Genomic DNA, 24,575 nt, shown 5'->3' on the forward strand with positions numbered 1-24,575 from the left:
GTAAGTAGGAAGAACACCCATCATAATGGGACAGGGCTCTGCTCACACTCAAGAACCTCTCATTGATCCCAACAGCCAGTCCAGGGGAGGAACACTGGGAATCTGCACAGGCCCATGGACAGCCTGGACAATCCTTCCAGCCCACTGTACCTGAGCCCTGGCTTTCATTCAGCTCCCACTGATGGGAATGCTGCGGCTGCCAAGCACATATACAGGGGAATATGGAGGCCAGGAGTTTGTCATCCTCCCTCCAAGGATGCAAATGAAAAGATGGGTGCTGGATACCAGCTCCCTGTTCCTCCCCACACCCAGCACTTGCAGCTATTCCCACCCTCCCAGAAACATCCATCCCAAGTCCTGGGCACTGCAGACTTGGCAGCCAAGGCAAAAATCAAGAGCCAGAGAAGTTTGGGGGGCATTTCCCAGCAGTATTTATTTGTTACAGGGTACCCAGCATTTCCTCCCAGCCTTCCACCACTCTCACCAACCTCCATAAAGTCCTTCCTCTGGTTGGATGCCTGCAAAGCTGTGGACAGACTCCTGCCCGATTTCTGATCCCAGCGCTGTGCCCAAGAAGAAAAGAGGAAACAGAAATGAAAACCTGGTGAATTTGTTGTTTTTTCCATGCCATCACCTCCTGCCCACCACTTGTGCTTTTGGAACTTCAACCCCTGCCCACTGCCACGGGAAATAAATCCTGCTGTAAACCACCCCCCACACATGTGCAAAATTCAGTGTTTCTGAGCACTAGGCCCATCATTCTTACACTTTAAAGACTTGATCTAGCTCTTGACACTCTTTTCAGACCAACACAAGAGTCTTTATTTCCTACTATGAAGAAATCCACCCCTCTCTTGTTCAAGGGGCCAACACTGGGCTTGCCCACACCATAGGCAGCCCCCACAAAATGAAAGGATGGGGCCAACCCCTTCAGAGCAGCAGTAACAAACTGGGCCTTGGGCGTTTTCCTCATCGTTGTAAACAAGAGGGAGCAAGGAGCTTTGCAGCCCTCTCAGCAGAGGAAACCAGCCTACCTTGCCTTCGTTGAGTTTCTTCCCAGGGTTGGTTTCTTCTGGGTGATAAAACCATTTGACTCGGACCACCATGTTGTTCCCCCAGGATTCCCACATGCTCTGGATCCGGCCAATGTAGGGCAGGTTGGGGCGGCCGGCGGAGAGGAAAACCGCGCAGTCTCCAATGCGGATGATCTCCTTGCCCCGCACGATGGCCTTGTAGAACAGCTTCCTGGCCTTCCCTTTCATTCCTCGTCTCTGCCAAGAGAGGATCACGCAAGTGCTCAGCCAGGGATCACCCATGTTTCCCCCACACACCACTGTTTGCCCTGTCTCACCGGCACCCCTTTGCTGTTGGCAGAGCCACAGTATTCCCACAGGAGTTGCGGCAGAGGAATACACCATGCAGGATGGCTTCCCCGATGCAGTGAAAGCCAAACCCAATCTCCCTGCCAAATGAACACCTGGCACACCACGCCAGCAGTTCCACCACCCCAGGAACAGGGGAAGAGGCACCAGAAGGCAAACTCTGGTGCTGAGAGAACTACAGAGCATTTACCTGTGTGGGTTTCCCGAACCACTTCCACAGCTGCCGTGCTGGGAGGAAAGCGGCGATCTTGGGCCTGTTCTCGACAGAGGGCAGGCGCTGGCGCTTGGCCAGCTCCTTGGTGGTGGGCAGGTGGATGCCCTCGCGCTTCTTGGGCCGGCTCTTGTTGCCGCTCTGCGGCGGTGCCGGCTGCTGCGCTGGCTGCTGCGCTGGCTGCTTCTGGCTCTGCGGGTGCGAGGATGCCCGGGACTTCCCTGCCTGCTTGGTTTGCTTGGGTGGGAGGGTTTGCTGAACCGAGGAACTCGGCTGGGCCTCGGCTACTTCATCGTCAGAGCTACAGGAGGAATCTTCATCTGTAGTAGAGGAGGAAGAAGAGCTGGAGCTTGATGAAGAAGAGGTTGATGAGGTGGAGGAAGAGGAGGAAGAGGAAGATGAAGAGGAGCTGCTGCTAGAAGAGGAAGATGAGGAGGAGTTGGAGGAAGAGAGAGGGGTGGATGCTCTTGAGCTGGCTGAGCTGCTGTCCTGGGCTTCCCCTCGGTTCTTCTCAGCCTCCTCTTCTCCCTCTGACTCCGAGCTGCTGTCGCTGCTGTTGCTCTCCGACTCCTCCACAGCTGCTGCCTTTTCTTCCTGGTCCTTCGAAGCAGTAAGGCTCTCTGCTGAGGCATCGAACTTCCCTCCAAAGCTGGCAGGGGAAGGGTCTCCCTCAGCTGCCTTGGCTCGGGAAGACTTCTGCTTGCCCTCCACACTCACTGCAGCGGAATAGCCCAGCCCCAAGAGACTCTTCCCATCTCTGCGACTGGCCAGGTTGGAGTCCTCCAGCATCCTCATCGCCTCCTTCATCTTCTTTGTCTTTGGAGACATCACACCCTCATGGTCCAGCTTGATGAGGATTTCACTGTCATGCTTCCTCTGAGCCTTGACCATGGTGCCAAACTCTTGTGTCTCTTCTGTGGGCCTCCCTTTCTTGGCCTTGGCTTTGGACACCGAAGCATCACTGGAGCCGAAGGCTGCCAGCGTTCCCGGGAGATCGCTGTAGGACTCCGTGCCAAGGATGCTGCCGAACACAGCAGGCTGGTAAGGGGGTTGTGGGGGGCTGTGCAGCTTTGTGGAGATCTTCATTTTGCTGGCTTTTGACCGCTTTTCCTCTGTGGGAGCAGGAGAGCCTCCAGTGGGCAGCGGTTGCGATTTTCGTGACCCCTTCATGCTCGGCTTGCCCAAGCAGGCCGGCTTCTCTGGGACTGAGGAGGTAACAGGTGAAGACTCCACCTGGTCCTTCTCTTCAGGCAAGGCAGCCTCTTCTGCAGAGGAGAGGAAACACAAAGACACAATGTTATCCCTCCAGATGGGCTTTATTAGCTCAGACAGAACTAGACACCAGTGCTGACTGGTCTCTGGCCAAGCATGGCTTGTTCCTGCCTGCTCAGGTACCCCCAAAGGGATACAGGGGGTGTCCTCACTGCTGACTGAACGGCCTGGCCTGGTGCCAGCACTTGTGAGCAGTAATGGACAATGCCCAAGGGTGCTGCTTCAACTTCAGGAGAGCCAAACTACAAATCTCCTGCACCTTTGGCCCTATTGACGGCTGTAGATATGCTCAGCTGAAAAAGGGACTCTGCTCCACATCCCTGACTGACAGAAGGAGGCTGTCACAGCACAGGCCAGCTTCTGAGCCTGCCTCCTGCAAACTGTAGCCACAGCAGAGCGAGATGATGCATGGGTGCTCTGCACTCAAGCAATGCATCCATCCCCATCCAGATCCTGCTCCAATCAACAGCTCTAACTTGGGGAGAACAGTGGGGAACTGTGCAAGGATTCCCTCAGCTCCAGGCCTGGCAGTGGTGGCACCTTACCAGCTTTTGCCTTGACACTTGGCTTTCTCCCTCGCCCTTTGCCCTTTGACACAGGCTCCTCTGACCCCAGGGCAGCTCCCTCTTTTCCTTCTCCAGTGTCTTTGCTGGATTTACGGCTACGGCGCTTGGTGCTGGGCACCAGAAGGGCAGGGGAAGGCTCAGCACCTGGAACAGGTCAAAGAGATGTTCAAATGCAGTCAAGTAACACATAAAACAGAGACATGATACAGGGAAAGTATCCCAACCAAATCTGCAATAGGGACTGGGCCTTTTTCCTTATGGGTGATATCCCACCCCAGCTCTGTGTGTCTGTAATTGATGGTGCAATCTTTGTCACTGGAAATCTGTGAACTTGTCCCAAAATCTGAGGAAAATGGCCCGAAATTCCATACATTTCAGAGTGGGAAGTGTCTTGCAAAAAACTGAACAGCAAGACTCACACTGGATCTTGTAGTCAGGTGGGAGAAGCCGAATGTGAGACAGTGGGATGCGTCCGGTGTCCCCGTCATCAAACTCTACTGTAATGAGATCACCATCTTCCTCCAGATCCAGGGTTCCTGTGGGATGGGCAAGCAGAAGATGGGATTAGGAACAAACACCCAAGTACAAACCCCTTGTAAGGGAAGCGGGGACATGAAGAAAGACAGGGGGACTGCCCCAGCTCCAAAGCATCCCATCTCCACCTTTCCTAGGTGGTGCAGGGAGGGCACAGAAGGCTCACTCTGCAACGGAAAGTCCCTGATAATACTAAACCAGCCCACTCAGTGTGAAATTCCCCTTCAGCAGCACTGCTCCAGAACGTAACAGCCATTCCAGCTCGATGTCCCACCTGTCTCCACTATCTCCCTCTATTCTTGCAGAAATTCACTTCTCTCCTTTCACTGAAATATCTTTTTTACCTGCATTTTGTAACTACTCTCAGCCATCATAAACTGCTGCTTTTCACTTTCTCCAAGAGAAATAAGCTGTGTTCTCACCCTCTCTTCTTGCAGCACCATTACTGGTTTATAAATCATTAAGTAATTATTCCCTTTTACACATGTGGTGTGACCAAGAGCCCAAAAACAAGACCAGCCATGGCAGAATTGTCCAGAGCTGTTCACCAACTTTTTCATGGGACCAGATTGGGGAGTTATGTGTCAGAGTGAAGTTGTGAGGGTCCAGGTGATTTAGAAACCTCCACAGCCTCAGAAATAATTGATGCCTGAAATAAATTCTGACTTTCTGAAAAGTATTAAATGTCCTTGATATATTTAAGCTCCTAAATTGCTCAAACCTCCTCCTGAACCTGCAGGATGTTACTAAATCTGCATCATTAATGAGAGGGGCATGACCTGGAAGAGAGAACGGGCCAGGCTCTGATCTCCAGGACACTCACAGCAGAGCTCAGGCCTTCCCCAGACAAGCCTGACATCCCTGAGGATGCACAGGACTGAGGCATCCCAGGTTCACAGCACAGAGCAGCTGGAGTGGCCTTACCTCGGACAACTGTCCCTGGGTAGAGGCAGCGGTACTGCTGGCTCCAGTAGGCTGCAATCCTCGTGCCCTCGGGCAGGAACCGCACTGAAGGGGGTTTCACGTCGATGATCTGCTCAGGGCAAGAGGAAGGCAATTACTGACCACCCTGGCACCAGCACAGACCATCCCACCACACCTGGCATGGAGCAAAGCAGCTCTGGAGAAGGCAAGGGACAATTTTCCTGCTGGGGAATGGCCTTCTGTCTGCTCACAGGGCAGCATGAAGGAAGGACCATCCCTGCTGGAATACAGGACTAGTGCCTGCTGCCAGTGGGGGAGCTTGGCCAAGGGGCAGCAAGTACACCAAGGGGAGCTCTGCCCACACCGGCCATGGGGGCAGGACCAGGGCATCCCTGCAGCTGGGGAAGGACAGAGCTTCCAGCTAGCCTTCCCCAGCCCAGAACAGGGCACGGGCACCGAGGACAGGCAGCCTTCAGCCTCACATACCGCTTCCTGCAGGAGCTGCTCCAGGCAGTAAATGTGAGGACGGTTTCCCCTCTCGCCTTCCACCACCACCCGGTATCTGAAACACAAAGGCTCAGTCAGACACAGCACACAGGAGACACCACCCCAACCAGGTAACGCCTCCCTCTGAGGATGTGAGAGCACTTAATGAGAGATAATTGGATTTCCCTCAGCACTGATAAACCAGACTGAACTCTCCTTCCCTTCCTGCCAGACTCCATCAGTCTTTGGGCAGCCAGCTCTACACAGCCCCACAGTGACCCATCCCCATTCTCCAGCAGATCCCAGGTGGATATAGCAGCCCCTCAACTCACATGTCTGGTGAATGCACTGTCTTGACATGGCCGGCATAGAGCAGCTTGTCATCCATGGGGATGAGGACACGCAGGCCATCTTTCAGCTCATCCTTGTCAATGATGCACGAGCGGGGAGCTGTGAGGTGTTGGACCAAAATGAGGATTAGAGAGCACCACACAGGACAAAGGGACAGTGAGGGGAGAAGAAAACTTCATATTCCCAGCATCACTGTCCCCTAGGAAAAGGTCAGTAAGCCATTTGGAGAAAGGGCTCTCTCTCTGGCTAGCTCTTGGTAATAAAAATTAATAGTGATAAATAAGTCGTCCCCCCTCTTGGTAATAGTAACATACCAGTAAATGAAAATAGGGCAACTCAGAGACTGGGCTTCAACTAGATGTCACAGTGAGCCATGATGATCAGGCTTAGTTTTTATTGAATTGACTGAAAATGTGGTATCTCCACCCCAAGGACTCATGGCTCTGGATGAGGAATGTGTGAAAGCAGCACAGCTGTCCTTTGAGCAGCCCTGGGAAACCTGCCCAGCTCCTCTACATGTAAAATCCTGCCCTCACCTGGTGTGGATGGCCGCTCAACCAGCATGCTCAGTGGGATGTTCTCATCCTCTGAGAAGCTGCTGTCTTGGTTGGGTTCAAAATCTTCCTCTGCTGCCATGCTCTCCATGAGCTTGCTGACAGCTCCTCCTTTCCCTCGGTTCTGCAGGGGAGTAAGCAGCACATCAGTTGGATCACCACAGTCTGATCCCACCTCACCTTCCTCCAGCAAGAAATAACCTGAGGATATCGGGACAAACCAGTCTCCACCCTCAGGAATTGCTCATCTCACAAACAGTTAAGTGGGTGTACCCAAACTTTTTCTGCCTTCATCCCCAAGCATCACCAGCAGTTGACCAAAAGCCATTCCCCACATCCTGTCTCCTGGAGGTTGGGAGAGATGCTGCAGAGCTGTAGTTTTGCTCTGCATTCACCACAGTGCTCCTGAGCCTCTGCCTTCACTGAACAGGTGCCAGGCATTGCTCCTATTTCTTTTCCAATCCCCATGATCTGTTCCTTGCTGTTATTCGCAGACCATAGCACCACACTCAGAAATCGTGTGAGAAGACAGCAATGTGTGTTATGAGAGATGACAGGCTACAGCAGTGGAGCAGAAAACAGCTGTGACCCAGTGCTGAGCAAGGCTACTCCATCACCATCTCCTTGGTCCTTGCTGTTCATGCAAGCTCTCCCTCCACCCCGTGGCAGCCTTAGAGAAAATCCTGCCTGCTCCTGAATTTGGGGGACGAAGGCAAACAAACACCAGATGGTAGCAGCAGGTACTACCTGAGAGTGTTCCTTGGATTTTAGGCTTCTCAAACCAGCACTTTGCCTGTAACGCAGTCAGCAAAACCTGCACCTCTGTTTTCCCTCCCTCACACTGCAGCAGTCCAGGATACAGGAGGGCTCTGCCAGCCACCCTCCAGTCCAGCCACACTAGAACCAGCCCCTCACCTCTTTTTTCACCTCCTTGGCTTTCACCTTAGCTTTGCTCTTCTTGGTGGAGCCCAGGGCACTTGCCAGGCTGACCCGAACATCTGAGGGGGAGCTGGGGATGCCAGGAGGAGACATGGATGAGGAGGAGGAGCAGCAGGGTGTTTCTTTACCCTTCTTCCGCTGCTAAAAATAAAAACAAAACACTTCCATCAGTAAAGAGAAGACTGGTAAAGATCTGGACCCAGGGAGAGGGAAAAGGTGGAGCAAGGCAGGCTAGGCACAGGTCAGATTATGTTCAGCCAGCAGTCAGTTCACTGCCCACATCACATCCTACATCTCCCAGCTCTGCTCTCTGGCTTCACACATTTTGGGAAGAGATTTTCATTACCCTGGAGAGCAACTCCTGCCCATCAAATCTTCCTCCAAAGAGCTCCAAGAAGATCCCAGTTGGCCTCATGTCACAACTAACTTGTCTAACTCTCCCCATCAGTGTTCCTCCATAACACTGCCATGAACTGAACTGGAGCCAGAGCATTCAGCTGAGATGAAGAGCCAGTTACCCAGAGATCACTGTCACCCCCAGACAGGGACAGACCTCAGAAGTCACCATATAAAAGGTGAAGAGCCTTAAAGGCCAGTCTGGGGGCCAGAGGTCAGCAAGAGGACAAGTTCATGCAGAGAGTGGGAGATCACTGACTCCGGCCACACAAACAGAAAGGATTTGGGACTTGGAGAGTGACAGAAGCAACCAGCCCCATTCAAACATGACATGTTTTTACTCCCTGCAACTCATCTCCAAGTCTGACAGAGCCTCCGGGTGTACATGGAGCTGACAGGGGCGACAAACAACTACTGAGATAGGACTCAACCCTCCTCTGCCTTAGTGGAGTTAATTGCCCTCCCCTCACCTTCAGCTCCCAAGCATCCCAACGCCAATTTGGCCAGCACATTCCTCACCTTGCTTAGCTCCTTCCTCTCCTTTCCCTTGCTGCCCTCCTTTTTGGGGCTCATGGGGGCCCCCTTGCCACAGCGCCCCGGTTTGGAGACAGGGGTGGAGCTGGCAGGCGCCGTGGATGTCAGCATGGCCGAGGACGTGGTGGCGTCGTGGAGGAAGATGCGCTCGCTGCGGCGCCGGTTCCACAGGTCATCATCGCTGGCCTCCAGCCCAAACTCAAAGCTCAAGTCCTTGGGGGATTTAAATTTCTTCAGCTTGCGGCCTTTCTCAGACCCCAGCTTGGCCTTGTCAGTGCTCCCAGATCCAGAGTCCAGGCTGCTGGGGGCCTGGCTTGGCGGGACGCTGCTGGACTCCAGCGGCCCCTTCTTTCCACGCAGCAGCCCTGAAGGCGACTTCTTCCTGATCTTGATCTCGCTCTCCGAGTCAGTGTACTCGAACTCTGTCCCTACGTGCAAAGGATTTAACCATCAGTTAAAGCCCTGGCTGAGCCAAGAGGGGACATGTCCTGCTGGAAACTTCTGGGCTCCATGGGAGATGCTGTGCCTGTTCAGTAGAACTCTTGCTTGTTCCCCTTTCCAATCCCCACATCCCTCAGACCTCCATTTCTGACCCATAAAACACTCTGGAAATTCCCTGGAAATAAGCCTGCCCTGCTCCAAACCAGAGCCCAACCATTCAGGCAGTGTGGTTCAGTATGTTCCCTGCCTCCATTTTCTCCCTTCTCCCACAAGCAAGACCCCAGAAGCTCTGAAAAGATACTTTAACCTGCTCCTCCCCAAAAAGGAGCTCCTCAGCTGAAACCAAGCATAAATCCCACAAGCTGATCCCTCCTTCTCTCCTAGTGGGAGCCCTCTCCAGTTTCACCTTTGTTTCAGGAGAACAATGTCTTTTAAGAAATGGAATAAACCCATATTTCAAGCTTGTTTTTTTCCCATTGGCCAACAGACACCACAGATCTTTTTATTGGCTCAAGTAGTCACCTTAAAGTGAAGAGAGGTAAATGATCTTTTTGTCTGTGGCAAATGGAATTCCCCTCACACTGGCCTCTGCTAAGCACCACAGGCACAGCAGTACCCAGGGGCCTGAAATACTGTAGTAATGCCAAAATGTTCCACACCTTCACTGAGTTCCCCTGAACCTGATAAAGGAAAGCAAGATCATGTTTCCAGGGGTGGAAGAGAAACTGAGGCAGCACCTACACACCCAGCAATATGGGCAGGAGGGTAGGCAAACAACATTCACGAGGGAAAATGAAAATGCACATGGCACAAGCAAGGAAAGCATCTTCTCTTGATCCTTCTCTCAAATACACTCACTTCCCTGGGTAAACTCAGCCTGCAGGAAACTGCTCTCATCTTCCACCCAACTCTCCTCCCCTGAGACAGCCCCAGCATGAACAGAAAAGGAGCCAGTATGTCAAAAACAAAGCTGGAAAGGCTCGAAATGAAAAACCCATTGGAAATTAAAACACTCCTTCTCCTCTCTCACTACTGCATGAGGTAATTTCTAGATGCTTCCAGTTTCAAGGAGGGCAGGTTACAAGACAATAAATTCTTAACAGGGGCTGTTGAAACAAGTTGGCAAAAGCCTAATATAGCATGGAAACAGTGCTAAAACAAGCCAGGCTCCCGAGGAGGACATCATTTTCCATTTTGAAGCATGCTATAAATTCCATTATCACTTAATAAATATTAATAGAGAATTTATAAATGGAACCCATATAGACCTGTCTAACCAGGAACAATGTCACCAATGGGCACTTGTGCAGCAGGGCATGGGGAGGGGAAGAAATGAAACTCCCAACACATTGAAACTGAGACACACACAGGGCAGAAACCCAGATTCTGGCACTGCAAACACATGAGCAGAGGAAGGAATGCTTGTTTCAAGTCTCACTGGCTGGTTTCTATAAGGAAGCTGACGGGATGGGCTGATGGAAAGAACTTTTCTTCTGCTCAGGTGTCTCTGCTTCCCTTGTGTATCCAAGATCAGCTGCATTTAGCACATACTTCCTTCCCTAAAATCTAACAGCACTTCACTGCCTTCTGCACTCTGTCCAAGGGGATGCAGCATCCCACTGTTTGCCTTTGCAGCACGTCTTGTTCAGAATTTGCCCAGTAGGAGAAGAGGAAACTTTGACGAAACCACAGCTGTCCCTAGGGAAGCCATGGCTGGAGCTGCTAACCTGCCATGTCCCTGACTGGCCACTTTCTCCACCTTCAGCATCAGGACAAAGCAGCCAAAGCAAAGAAAGGACAGCTCAGTGTCTGGGTACACAACCTGCTCTCTTGCAGCACAGCTGGGACCTCACACACCTTCCACCTTGCACCCACAGCACCACCCCAAACCACGGAACTCACCCATCAGGCTCTGCCGCTCCTCCTTCTTCTTCGCCTTCTGCTTGGCCTCCAGCTGGATGATGGAAAGCGGAGGGGGAACGATGGGGCTGGGCATCGCGCTGGCAGCAAACCTGGCCAGAAGGCCCAGGCCACTCTCATCCAGGGCAGGTGACGACAGCCTGTCTGTGCCATCCGTGCCATAGTCCTCTGCTTCCTCCTCTTCCTCCTCATCATCGTCCTCCTCCTCCTCCGAGCTGGAATCTGGCACGCAGAAAACAGGGAGCCCATTACAAATCGCACGGAGTTGTGCAGCAGCCGTATTCCCAACCCGAACCGCAACTCTGCTGCTGCTCTGTGCCCACCTAAGTGGCACTGAGCCACCCGGGACTGAGCCACAAGATGCTGGCCATGGACACACACGTGTCCTTGCAGCCATAGAGCTGGTGTCACCCTGCCTGCCACCACCCTGGAAGGACACAGCAATACAGGGTACAGCAAAGACGACCCATTCAGGGCAAGGGAGGGAAGAGCAGGGTGTTGGCAGATTTGAAAAGGATGCCAGGCACCCCTTCCCTACAGCTTTCAGGAGGAATTAAAAGCTTCATTCCTTTGAAAATCCCAACCTTGGAGCTGTGGGATTCCCCTCCCGCCCACCAACACTTCCTCCACAAGGAAATCCATTAGTGTAATCAGAACCAGAGATCAGCATGGAAGGGGAATACCAGAGAGCAGCCTGTGCCATGGCGGGAGGCAAGGGGGACACAGGGAGGAGAAGGGGCAGGAAGCAAAAATGCAAAGAGGGGGGGAGAAATAATAATTTGAAAGCAATGGATTTGGAATGCATAAGGGAGGAAAGTGTAGGTAGTGTTGGAGACAAGGAGCAGTGTTTAAACACTCTGCCTCAGAACTCTCGGTGCCTTTCATTTCCCTCTCTACAGCTCAGGATAGGGAAGCCTGGCTCAGCACAGGCAGGAAGAGCTGCCCACAGCCAAAATCTAATTCTGGCAAAGAAATCAGCCTCACTGCCTGCCTCAGCTGACACCTGCAGAGCAGTGGGCTGGGGGGTTTCCTCTAGGGTGTGCATACAGCAGGTATTTTGGGGGTAGATGCTCCAAGAGTGGCACCTCTCCCTCCCTACAGCACTTCCCAAGAGTCTCTCAGCAGCTCAGAGGCAATTAATTTTAACAGCATCTCATCCAGTGAGTGCTGGTGAGCAAGCCACTTCACAAATGCACATATACCACACACACACTTATACACACACATATATGAGCACAAAGATCTATAAAAATATATATATATATAACTGCAAAAAGCAGGTCTGGAAAAGATATTTCATTTCTCTTGAAATTGAGGGCTTAAGTAGGATCATTGAGACTGCTGGAAAATTTCCACCACTAGCAGGAGCCCTGTTCTGAGCCCACTCCCCAGCTCCCACCAGCCCCTATCCCTGCGTCTGAAATCCAGCCAAATGAGAAACCAGATCCCTTCAAAATGAGCTGGAATGAACAAGAAAATCCTTTTCTTTTCACATACGCCCTCTGGGATAGATAAAAACGTCCTCAACACTTGGTTGCTCAGAAAAAAAAACCAACAACAATAACACAAGTGTTATTTTTCCATGATATTAGAAAGAACAAGAATATCAGAAAACAATGTTCTCATCCTTGTATTTTATCAACTGAGGTAACTGGCAGCTTTTTTTGCCTTCTTTTTTATTAACATGGACGGTTCATCTCTGTAGCATACATCTGATAGTCACAGAATACTAATTTTTAACTGCATAACAATCCCTTCCCCATTTCGGTTGCTCAGACTGGCTCCTTGTGATATAAAAATGCTACTACAGTCCTGCAGTCAATACCAAGAAATCCACAGCCATGTTCACTCCCTGCATAAAAACCACATGCAAAAGAAAAAATCCACAGCAAACTGGGATCAGATTCCTTCCCCTACCAGAAAACAGGGCACAACTACTGGTTTTATATCACATTTTGCCAAAAAGAAAACGAATCCAGATGAACTTTATTCTGAGACGTGAAAACCACCTGCCTGAAAAGCAGCAAAACCATGCCTGAGCTCAGTGACACCCTGTGGGGTAGCAAGACCTTCTCCATACATTCCATCTAGCTCTGAAATTCAGCAATTTTCAGCAAAAATGGGGAAAAAATGAAAAAATCAACCCGTACATCCCCTCATGCCAGACCTGAGAGTTGGCTGAGCGGAGAGTGGCTCACTGAGCAGCTGGGGAGGAAAATGGGGAGAAAAAAACCGGGAAAGTTGGCAGGAACATGACCAGTCCAGCCCCAGTGGCTCAGCCACATCGACTGCCCAGCAGCACCATTCCTTCAGCACTAGCAGGCTGCATGTGCAAGGGCAAAAGGGCGCCCAGCAGCTCCAGTATTTCAGAAGCACTCAGGTAAAACAGATTTAAAAGCCAGGATGGCAGTGGCTATTCCTCAGGCTACAGAAAATATAGGATACAGTGAGGTGCTGGTGGTTATTCCAATGTCCTGCTCATACACGGCGTCACACTACGGAAAGACAACTGAAGACAGTCCCTTGTCAGCATTTTTACCACAACACTTATATTTTTATCTGCAGGAGATACAATTTCCAGCCTGAAAATAACCTCATTTTAACACATTCACAGCACAGCTCTATCCTCCTCCACCTCTCATGGCGAGGATAGATCTTGCTAACCCCACTCCACATGCACAACACAATCCCTGCTCCTCTTCTTTCTCATTTTCCAAGGGACAAAAAGTAACAAATGAAGCAAAAAGAAGACATTTGGGGCTCTGCTCCAAGCCCACATGCTTCTAAACTAAGTCCCAAAACTTCTGGCCATGGTGGCAAGTAAGCTGCTGGTGCTCTCTGTCCATCTGCACAGCTCCTTGGAAAGACTGGTGCCTGTATTTAATGGGAAACAGGAGCTTTACTCCTACTGTACCCAAACTATGTGTGGGTTTAAAATTAACTATGCACAGATGCCTTTACACAATTGAAGCCTCGGTATTTTTTTTGTCCTGAAAAGGGGATTTTTAGCTAGCAACAGGGAAAAAGACATTTAAAAAAAAAATCATTTTTTCCTTCAACAGTAATTCTGTTAACACTGAGAGAGGGTAAGGGAAAAAAATGCTCAAAGTTAAAAATATCTTTTCTAATTGACATTTTTAAGAGCATGTATATGTGTGTATATACCCACACACGCAACCACACGTGTACATACAACTCCACAGCCAAAACAAACAATACACTCGTATTTAAATGCTACTGATGCCAGATAAACTGGAGCCAAAGATTTTTTTTTTAAAATTTTTACCTGCATTGAATTAAAACCCAAACCCAGTTAAAAATACTAAGTTTTCTCATTGCTTTTAACAGCTAAGCTGCCATGATATTTTACTGTAGGAGAGCAGTAAATGAAGATTTGTTAATGATGAACAGAAATTGGTTAAGCAATTTGGTTTTTAGAGACTGATGTATGTAACAAGACGGGTTGAGGAGGGTGTGAAGAGGAAAGGTTGGGGAAGGGAGGGAGTAGAAACACACACTTAAAACAGTCATTTCACATTGTAAAAATAAATAGCATGATTTTCTCATAACACCAAGCAGGCCTACAGCATACAAAGCAGGCTAAGTACAGGCAGACTTTAGACAGCTACTGGGTCATTAACATCTGATTTCTGGGATCTGTCCAAATTCTGGAGGTTACTTATTTTTGAGTATCCAATTTAAGACTGTACCTTTCTTTTTTTTTTTTCCCAAATAAGCCAATTCTCAAAATTGGAAGATTTTTCCCCCTGATATGTGCTGTGCTGTTGACTCCAGAAGTGCCTGTGAAAAATTAAAAAATATTACAACTATCACATGGGAATATGTAGGGAACTGGTTATCCCTCACTGCTTTTTTTTTAACTGGGGAAAATTATCCTCCAAGTCAGGAAAAAGAAAACAGAGAAGAAGGTACTAAATTCTTAAGGAAAACAGAGTATGGAGGAGAAGGACTTACGGGTCTTTGGTTTCAGAAAGCTCAAGGAATTACCTATCCTGGTGGGCTTTAGCCCACATTAGCAGTTTCCTCTCCAAGGTCACTGGATTAAAAACCACAAGCTGTGCCTCTTATCAGAATGGCAACGTGATGTTTGGTCTGTAAGAAAGCGAGTCCCCCCCCATCTGTCTCAAACCAGATGACAGAAAACAGCTAATCCCACCTCTGACACAGACACTGCAGGGCCAGGGCCAGGCAATATCCCTGAGAGGGGAACATTTCTGCACCGTGGCCCAGAAACCTTTAAGGCTTGCATCTTGGACCCATCTGCAAATCCTTGCCCTGGCTGGGCTAAGGGGTTCTCCCAAAGAAGTTCTGCAAACAGCAAAGCATTTCTGGAGTCCTCAAACACACACACACACACGTGCAAACCTTCCATGTGAGACTCTTCATGGACAGAGGAAAGTCAAAAGTGGACAGCAATCATCTTCAAAATTAAAATACCCAAGAGAATGCAAAGAGCTACGTGTAATTATTCATGGAGGCAACATCGAAACGTCTGAGGCTGACAGATGACATAAAGAAAAGTTATTTTGCCTACCTACATAACAATGGTCAAGGTTCAGGTTCATGGCTAGTGACCCTCGCTGAGAAGTGTCTGCCCTACAACCAGCCAACCACTTTGCTTCTTTAGTGCAGCGTGAGAGCAAATGCAAGAGACCGACACAGACATTCAAAGCATCATGGATAGGGGCAGGGGTGAAAGGGTTGGTCAAGCAGCTGCAAGGAGAAAGCGAGCACTTCTAGAAAAGCTGAGGTTATTAATCGGTTTAGTATTCAGGGAAAGCCATCAGAAACCCTATTACCCAAATATCCCTTCAAGAAATGCTTCTGACAAAAAACCAAAAAAAAAAGAAATTCATTTGCAGGAAAAAACCCCCAAATTGTAACCAATAACCCCTTCCCACCTCCCTCTCCCATACCCACCTCCCACCCCAGGGGGTTTTGCATCTTTGGTTTCCCCACCAAATCCCCCAGAGGGATTTACAATGCATTTCCCCATTTGTTCCAGATTCCCCAACCTCCTCCCGTATCCCCTCCCCTTCCCAGATTTTATCCCGTAAAACTGGGATTTTTAGTTTATTTTTTTTTTAATAAAGCAGACAGGTTACTTGAAAAATAGACAAAGGGACAAGTTACCTCTCTGCTTGCCTGGAGCAAAACCAAAAAGTAAACCCAAAACCCCCTCAAGAACTTGGCACCTAAAAGGGATTGATATCCTCAAAATTTCCAACAGCAGCAAAACAAACAAAGAAAAGATGCAGGAAGGAACAGGGAAGGGAAGAATGGAAGTTAACGCAGACTCTTCATGGAAATGTGGCAATCTCAGCCTTACATAAAATCCACTATCCCCACAACTTTTCAGGTTCTCTAAAGAACAATTTTTAATTTTTTTTTTTACACATATATTTCTCTTCCAGGTTTTCTTTGAAATGCATTGGTGGGTCCAGCCCAGAGCCACATCAAACCAAATCAACATTCTGCATCTTTCTGCCGTGTTTGACAATTCTCTTTTTTACACTTTTTAGCTTAAATTATCTTTCTTTGGAAGGAAGAAAAACCAAACAGGTGCAGGGAGGAAATTAACATCAAAAAACTCAGAAAATAAAAAAAAACAAAAAAAACAAAAAACCAAAGCCAAACTATCCAGCCCCATTTTTCAATTAACAGCCCTGAGCAGTGTAAAACACTAAAAGGCTTTTGCTGGGCTACATCCAGCTCTGCCGTGTAACTTAGATAACAACTGGGGATGCTCTTGCTCTGCATTCAGCCCAGCCGAGCTACTTTCTTTTGGGAGCTGAGGGCTCATTAAAATGACCTTTCCCCATGATTATTATTTAATGAGTGCGCTCTAAAACAGAAACCCCTTGTGTCTCTGGAGGAAAAGTCTCAAGTAATCTCTTTTCCCACTGAAGTACTAATGACAGGCTGGCAAAAAAAAAAAGCTGCAAGAAAAAATTGGGGTGAGGGTGAGGGAGGGAAACTGCAGAGTCAAATTTAATGCAGTAATTGCCACATCCTTGAACACTGTGGGTTACATCTGGGCATCTGAAAAAAAACCTACCACCTAAAAAGAGACACAAAAACTTGACATTTAGGTTTTAAAAAATAAAAAGAAAAATTTCTGGCTGTTAAATATACCCTGCACCCTCCTGCAGCAGCAACAAGGAGCGAGTGCCTCCATGTTTTATGTGCCTGCCTAGAGAGAGTCTATCAGGAAACAAACATAAAAAGATAAAACCAAAAAATGGGTGAACAAAATAAAAATTAAATTAAAGGGGTTGGGAGGAAAGGGGGAAGCCTAGGCTTTATCTGGACAAAGGCAGCAGGGATATTTGAATAATAGAGAGTACCCCAGACTAGGTTAATTCCAGTTCTACTGATGGGGAGTGGGAGCAGGAAGGGGATGCAGAGCAGGATGGAGTGAAGCGGCAACCTAATCGCCTGATAAGAGACACAGCAAGAGAGACAAGGTACACAGGTTTAGTTAAAAATGAACTCGGTATGTTTAATAAAGCTTGGTAAACCAAATCGCAGTACAAACATCAAGTCACACGGCCACACAACAGTACCCCGGTAATAAAAAAAAAAAGAAAAAAAGGGGGAGAAAAAAAGAAAAAAAAAGGGGAGCAAAAAAGAAAAAAGGAGGGGAAAAAATAAAGGAAGGGGTTAAGAAACAAGAGGGGGAAAAGAAAAAAGGAGGGGAAAAGAAAAAATGAGGGAAAAAAGAGAAAAGGGAGAAAAGGAGGAAAAAAAAGGCAAGTAATTAAAAAAGCTCCTTTCAAACTTCAACAAGGCTCATGCCAAAATAAAATAGTAATAATTAAAATAATAATAGTAATAATAATAATATAATGGTGGTGGTGGCAGCAAGGAAGGAAGTGAGGTTAAAACTGAAGGGAGGAAGGGAACAGGAAAGAAGCGAGACGTGGACACTAAAACCCAGTCGATATAAAAGCTCTAAAAGAGCCAGCCAGTAAAAATATCACAATGATACAGGTACAAAAAGGATAAAAAATAACCATTGGGGTGATAAAGCAGGCTACGCTGCCAAGGACAAAGATGGCCGCCCTGGCTCCGACCATCAAAATGGCTGACCCCGGCCCGCCAGGCCCCTCGCCCCCGCCCCGCTCCCACACGGCCGCAGCACAGGGTGCATTTGGGGGTGCGTTTGCTATAAATTAATAACCTTGATCGAACGAGTCCTCCGAGGAGTCGCTGAAGGAAGATCCCGCCTCAGCCTCCCTCAGCAGCAGGCAGAAGGGCTGCTTCCGCCCCGCCGCCGCCTTCGGCCTCAGCGGCCGCCCGGCCACCGCCACACTGCGCGGGGCCGCCCTGGGGCCGCCGGCCGCCCGGCTGCCCTTCCTGGCCGTCGAGCTGTACAGGCTGGGCGGCCGCGGCTTGGCAGCGGACGGGGGCTGCGCTGGCCACTCGTCCCTCAGGGATCCCTCCTCCTCCGAGTCTGTATCTGTGGTCAAAGCGGGTGGGAAGAGCGTTACATCACTGAATGGGGGTTTGGGTGCGTTCTGGGGGGCTTTGGTGCCACCACTGTCCACCCCTGCCCAGGTGCTCCATCACAAGCCTTGCGCTCAACAAACACAGGAATTCACATTTCCTTCTTTCCATCACAAATGGACACTCTCCACCTCCTGTCCTCCCTTAAGACAAGATCCAAGGAGTGTTTTTAGCTTGGCAGCAGAATAATGAGGCGAACATTTCCACTACGTAAATGTGAAGGCATAGCACTGTCAACTATTCGACCATCAACCTGAATTTGTCTTCACTATGATGATATTCAGCATTCTTGACCTAAATCTCCTTTTCTACATGAACCAGCTCTCACAGAGGGTTTTAGACACAGGTGGCTGGAGTAAACCCAGCTGCCAAGAAGGCAGGATGTCTAACTCCAAATGTCTGACTCCAAACACACTGCCCCGGCTGCTCCACGGCGCATGTCACAACAGAGCAGGGACCAAGCCGCTCCTCAGTCTGTGAACCATGGCTTTACAAAGCTGCTTAGCCTCGTGGGCGGTGAGAAGTTATCCAGCCATCCCCTCTGGCACCTGATGAGAGGGACAAAAAGCATATGGCACCCCTGGATGCAATCTAAGTGGGTATAAATTGTCACCTCCCCGCTTGTGGACATGCCATCAGCTCCACAACATTACAGACATTGTGGCGTCACTCCCCAGCTCCATTGCATTGGGTTGTGGAGAGGAAGACATGAAAAATGGCAAGTTTAGGAGGCCAAAAGCCCAAATATGCACATTATTTTGGACACCTGACTTTTCTTAAAATTTGTGGGAGTAAGATGCTCATTTCCCCCTTTGGATCTATGCCCAAAGTTTTCAGGACTCCAGGTAGAAAATCCTGAGGTCAGGAGGCAGAAGGACTTGGCGCCAGTCCCATTTACCCTTCTCCACATGAGCAGCCCACCAGCCATGGGAGGTGCTGCCATATGCTCGACCTGCCTCCCCAAATTTATCATGCCTGAGTGACCAAATGACAGGCTGAGGCCATTCCCTGGAACGTGCACACAGCTGAAAAACCAAAGCTGAGCTGTTTCCTCAGTCACAACAATCCTGAGCTGAGACCTGAGTGACAAAGAGACACACTCCTACACCAGGAGACTCACTGGACAGTGGTCAGACAGAAGCTCTCAAGTCTGGGAGGGAGTTTTTGTTCATGAAACCACAGTAACAAGTGCGAGGGCACTGCAAAAGCTCCCTCTGCCATGAGCCGAGGCTTTAGCTCCAGCAACAGCCCATCCTTCCTCTTCCCATCAGCTCCGGAGCTCCCAGTCTAGGAGACACGTGTCTGTCCTTGGGAGTGAAGCACATTCACGAACAGAACTGCTGGGTAATGTGTACAGCACAATAAGCCAAAGGCTGTGTTCAAGTCCAGTGGACACAATGGCTCCTATTTTGCCATATAAATGGCTAATTTCATACCAAACATTTGTTCCATTGGAGAGTCACCAGATCATCTTCCCCATTAGTGAAATTTCTAAACTAGTGTTGCACCAAGAGATGTATTTGTTATGCACACAAACACCCCATAAAGGTTTTAACATGGCTTTAAATAGCTGCAAGCAAAGGGAAAGATGTGTGTGCAAGTGAGCTGAGACCATTACACGACGGTCTCAGACCATAAACTCTGCCCCAATATCTGCCTGAACTGTTAAAGACTCTCCTGTGTTTGGCTCTACTGTTTTCCCAACACTGTCGGCAGTTCAGATCTTTCCTTTTGTAACAGGGGCCAGTCGCTGGTACCCTCACCTCGGGCACACTCTGGGTTAAGAAGTAACAATCACCACACTGATGTTGGGTGGGGACAAACGCTGATGACCCAGATGGGAAGGCTCAGCACAGCCAGCCAGGAACCAAGCCATGACACTGAAGGGCAGGAGGATGCTCAGGAACATCAGTGTTGCTGGCAGGCTTTTCCTTTCCAACAGATTCCGTGGCATAATCCTAAAGCCAAGCCCACTGAACTCAACAAGGACTTCAAACGTCAACCACCTCCTAGAGAAGAGGCTGCACGTGCTCATGTGACAGGTAGAAGGAGTGTCTACTCCCACCAAAAGCAAGAACATGGGTCAATTTCATTTTCTTAAGCGTTTTTCCCCACTGATGATGAATACAATACAGGTCAGGAAGAGATACATTGATCATGGCTACCCCTTGGACAGCAAGATGGGCAGACAGCCCATGCTGACCCCAAAGATGCAGCAGCATTCACTGGGAGGAGGAGGTCACTTTTCACTCACGAGCAAAACCAGACCCATCTGCAAGACCTTTTCAATAGGCCAGAAACTCCCACCACAACCCCTTCTACAGACAGAAGAGATAAAAAAGACATTACTTACTATAGGAGTAGCTGCTAACTTCAGATATTGCTGGTGAATGGGAAACCTTGAGCTGATTTTTGACTTTTAACCCCACCTCCATCTTCTTCATTTTGGCGGTCACTTTGTTTTTACCTTCTTTGGCCGTTTTCAGTGACAGGCCCAGGTTCTTGGCCAGGCTCTTCTTCTCCTCCTTGCTCGGCAGAGCCTCATGGGCTGGGAGGTACCTGCTGCCACCTCCACTGGTTTTGAGCTTTCCCCCAGAGCTGTCAGCAAACTTGAAGGGGGATTTGAGTTTGTCTTGCTTGGTGAGAGACAGGGCCTTGTCAAGCTTGCTGGCCAGCTGCTCCTGATCTGATGGCACCTTCTTCTTTTTGAGCTTTAACTGCTGAGGTGAAAGGAAGAGACAAGGTGAACACAGAGCAGATATCATGGCAGACCTGAGGGACCTTACTAGCCCTCCAAACAGTCTCATGCATGTAGTTAGTAAAGCCTCAAGGTGATAATCTTAGCCCCAGTTGTCATAACCCACCATGGTTCTAAGGAGGAAGAAGAGGAAGATGTCAGCAAACAACACAGTTTTACTGAGCATTACAAAATTGCAAGATTAACTTAGAAAAACTGAATGTTCTTCCAAAAGAAACACGTTCATAGAACAACATGCTTTGGAGTTCTTTTTTCTCTATACCACCTGGTTTTTAGGGTATGTTTGGGCTGGTTTAACAAGCTTTTCTCTAAATCACAAGGATTAAAAGTCTTCTTTACCCAAAACTCAGCCAAATAAACAGGGATTTCCACATAATCAACCAGCTCCAGAGGCTGGGATGCCAAAAACCCAAATACCTCTCAGCATGAGTATCAGCACCACTGCACTACAGCCAGAGCTGCTACATTCTTTTCAGTATTTCTTGCTTCTTGAAAAAAGCAAGTACATTTCACATGTGCTACAGCTAGATAACAGCAGCTCTAACTCAGTACTTTGCCTGCATGCGTTTTGGATTTCATCAGAAGCTTAAAGCTCCAGTAAATATCTCATTGCCTCAACAGGAGCAGAAGAAAACCCTGCATTTGAAATAGCAAGGTTGTGCTCCAGTTCCTCCCTTGCTTCGGGAGGTCCATTCCCCTGTGCTCTCTCAACAGGCAAAGGGGTAAGACAAGCCCTGCTCTGGATTCAGAGCCAGTGCAGCACTGAATGCTCTGCCTGGCTCCAAGGCACTTGACTCTGCTGCCTTCCAAAGAGGTTCAACCTCTGTAAGCCAACGGTAGCCCCTTCACTGCACACAGTCCTCTCTTGAGGAGCATCTAAACCCACGTGAACTGAAAGCAGACACTGAAAGATCAGGAGTCCAACCCAACACCAGCAAAGCAGGAAAGAGATGGGCTTTTGGCCTGGGGCTCCATGTTCCCCACAAGGGCACTGACCTCATTTGAGAAACTGGGAGCCGCATCGTGCTCTTCCCAGCTTGGGTTCCTCCCTTTCATCTTGCCACTGCTGCTCTCCACATCCTCGTCCTCCTCCGGGAGGGCCCCTTTGTGCCTCTTCTTCATGCCCTCACCAGTCTCAGAGTCTTCAGAGAGCAACAAGGACTTGCTCAGTCTGCAAGCCAAGCACAGGATGGGTCAAGGTGGGCAGGCTTTCCTCCCTGTGATCCCCACCAAGCTCAAAAGTGAGGTTAAATGCCTCCTAAGACAGTGGGGATCCTCAGCGGGAGCCAAGTCCACTGTGAAGTGACAGCAGTTTGGACAAGGTTTTCCACCAAACTGGAGAGCCAAGGAGCCCTTCACGCACACTCTTGGCCACCAGGACAGATGAGGGTGCCTGAAATCAGAGACCTGCAAGGTGCTCTCTAAAAGGAAGTACTTGGTATTTTGGTAACAGCCACCAAAAAGTGCCTGATTTGGTACAGAGCAGCAACAGGAAGGACTGACAGGTGACTTGGCCCTTAAGGTCTTCTCCCACTTCTACTTCCACGGACTCTGCAGGTGAAGAGAGAGACTCCTGAGGCCCAGGGAGGTGCCTCACTGCCCAGACACTTGCTTTGGTTGCTTGGGTATGAGCAAGAGTGGCAAGGAAGTGCCACATGGGGTGACAGGGAGGGACGAAGGCACTGCAAGGACTGGCTCACTCCAGACTCCAAGTCTGGCCCCTTGTGAAAGGCATTTGTGATCTATGTCATCGGACTTGCTTTGGGATTTGGGGGGAAAGGAGAGGGTAAATAAATAAGAAAATAAAATAAAAAATAAAGTAGATGAGACTATAAGCACATCTTTCCCGGCTCCCCAGCCATCTCCAATAACTATTTGATGGATGATCAGTCAACACCTCAAGATTCCTACCAAGCTTCCATTTCAAGCCCTCATATGCTGCCTCCTTCACACTAAGCCTACAGTCAGACCACCACCACAAAGCCACTGACACGGAGCAGCCTCCTCAGCTTCCAGGCATTTCTCCTCCCTTCTATCCTCTCTACTGACCTGCACAGACAGCTAAACCAACACCTCAGGCCCTGGATACTGGCTGAGGATGCACCTCCATCTCTAACAGCAGCCTCCTCCAGCATTCCTGTGATCCAGGGACACGCACACACAACACTGCCATACACCCACACATGCACAACTCCAGCTGCCTCCGGACGCCTCCAGCCTGTCCAGCCACCCAAACACGAAGAACAAAACACAGAGCCACCAAGAGGACAGATTTTCAGAAGCACTGGTCAGTGGGAGCTGGGCACCTGAATCTGATTTGTGGTCTTGAAAAGGACGTTTACAAAAATATGGAGCACGCAGGGAGGCAGCTTGGAAATGCCTTCCCATTGGAGAGGCTATGTGTGGTAGGGTAGATGGCCAGCACTGGTGAGATCCAAACAAGAGCAGCTGGACTTGCAAAAGAGAAAAAAGCAGAATAGAGAAAAATCCAGATGCTTGAAAGAGAGATGTCAGGCGAAACCAACTCCCACTGATTCAGGGAACAGAGAGGAAGACAGAAGAAACACAGCAGAAAGGTTCTACAAAGTAGATAACCTGGAACAGCCCTGTCCTTCCCGGTTTTGATACCAACATGCCTGCAACTGGCTCTACAGCACCCGCTTGCACCATCTGCTCTCCTGAAAGCACACGAGGATGCACTCCCCGACTCCAAAGCCTCACCTACAGCTCCCTGCCAGCCGCATCACCTCACAGCTGCTCAACTCCACCTGTCCTACCTGCACCCAACACCAGACACGTGCTCTGCCCATGGGGAGGAAGGACACTGGCACTACATTCCCACCCTAAGGACACACTCACATTAACAGCACGCGCTTCCACCACTGCAGCCAGTGGCTGGCCTGCCAACACAACAAGCCCCCGCTGCATCCGAGATGCTCTCCCCAAGTCAGACCCTGGTGCAGAGACCCTGCCGTGTTCCCATCTTCCCCAAATTCCAGCCTTACTTTCCACTCTTGCTGTCACTCTTCCCTCTCTCCTTAATGGGTGACAGAGCGCTTGATCCAAGTTTCCTCTTCCTGGGCCTTCCAGGGCCTCTTCTCGCCAAGCTTCTACTTTTCTCGTCATGCTTTTCCCTTTAAAAAAACCACACGCTTCACTGTTAACCAAGGCAACAAAAAAAAAAAAAAGAAGAAAAAGAAAAGGGAAAAAAAAAGGCAAAAGCAAACTTTGCTAACAAAAAGCAAACAAACAGGGAAAAAAATAAGGAAAATAAATCCAAAAAGAAGAAAAAGGGAAAATAATTAAAAGAAAGCAAGCAAGAACGGGTGCCAACCCAGAACCTTCGCCTGCCACCAAATTGCTAAACTGAGCTGCTGTAGCCAAGGTTGTCTCTAACACAGTCTCCCAGCTGCAGTCACCAGTTACCAGGTTGTTGTGTCACATAGCCTAGGAGTGTGCTGTGCAAAGCTCTGGCAGGATGTACCAGGAGAGGAGAGGAGGCAGGGAGGGATGGAGGGCAGTTTTCTCTCCCAGGCCAAGAGGCAGTGAAAGTGCCCAGCTGGAAAAAAACAAGACTGGGTGAGCAGCCTGTGACTTACTCGGAGTCCCTGCGGCGCTGCAGCTTCACCAGCTCCCGCTGCTTCTCCTTGTAGCGCCGCTGCAGCTCTGCCAGCCTCATCCTGTAGTCCAGCTCCATCGCGTCCATGTTCTCAATGGCCGATTTGATGGAGTACATCTGGAGTGGGGAGGCAAGAGAGGGTCAGGACACGTCCAGGG

The 24,575-nt window shown here is 49.4% G+C and overlaps 1 protein-coding gene across 4 annotated transcripts in view; it reads right to left on the reverse strand.

Annotated features, from left to right (window-relative positions):
• TNRC18 (trinucleotide repeat containing 18) overlaps positions 1-24,575 on the reverse strand; it is a 55,093-nt gene that overhangs the window by 2,399 nt on the left and 28,119 nt on the right. For 2 of the 4 annotated variants that reach the window (XM_039560487.1, XM_039560486.1), the window contains exons 11-27: positions 24,398-24,534; positions 23,804-23,932; positions 21,795-21,969; positions 20,394-20,760; positions 17,715-17,993; positions 10,493-10,732; positions 8,135-8,577; positions 7,196-7,360; positions 6,263-6,404; positions 5,708-5,825; positions 5,376-5,451; positions 4,890-4,998; positions 3,851-3,967; positions 3,411-3,575; positions 1,573-2,858; positions 1,035-1,271; positions 489-563 (exon numbers count right to left, since the gene is read on the reverse strand). In XM_039560487.1, coding sequence (XP_039416421.1) covers positions 489-563; positions 1,035-1,271; positions 1,573-2,858; positions 3,411-3,575; positions 3,851-3,967; positions 4,890-4,998; positions 5,376-5,451; positions 5,708-5,825; positions 6,263-6,404; positions 7,196-7,360; positions 8,135-8,577; positions 10,493-10,732; positions 17,715-17,993; positions 20,394-20,760; positions 21,795-21,969; positions 23,804-23,932; positions 24,398-24,534 — 4,260 coding nt within the window. The remainder of the gene's footprint in view (positions 1-488; positions 564-1,034; positions 1,272-1,572; positions 2,859-3,410; positions 3,576-3,850; positions 3,968-4,889; positions 4,999-5,375; positions 5,452-5,707; positions 5,826-6,262; positions 6,405-7,195; positions 7,361-8,134; positions 8,578-10,492; positions 10,733-17,714; positions 17,994-20,393; positions 20,761-21,794; positions 21,970-23,803; positions 23,933-24,397; positions 24,535-24,575) is intronic. The other 2 variants (XM_039560488.1, XM_039560489.1) reach the window with 2 other exon arrangements.

The sequence above is a fragment of the Corvus cornix genome, chromosome 14 (assembly GCF_000738735.6).
Source record: "Corvus cornix cornix isolate S_Up_H32 chromosome 14, ASM73873v5, whole genome shotgun sequence".
Classification (NCBI taxonomy): domain Eukaryota; kingdom Metazoa; phylum Chordata; class Aves; order Passeriformes; family Corvidae; genus Corvus; species Corvus cornix.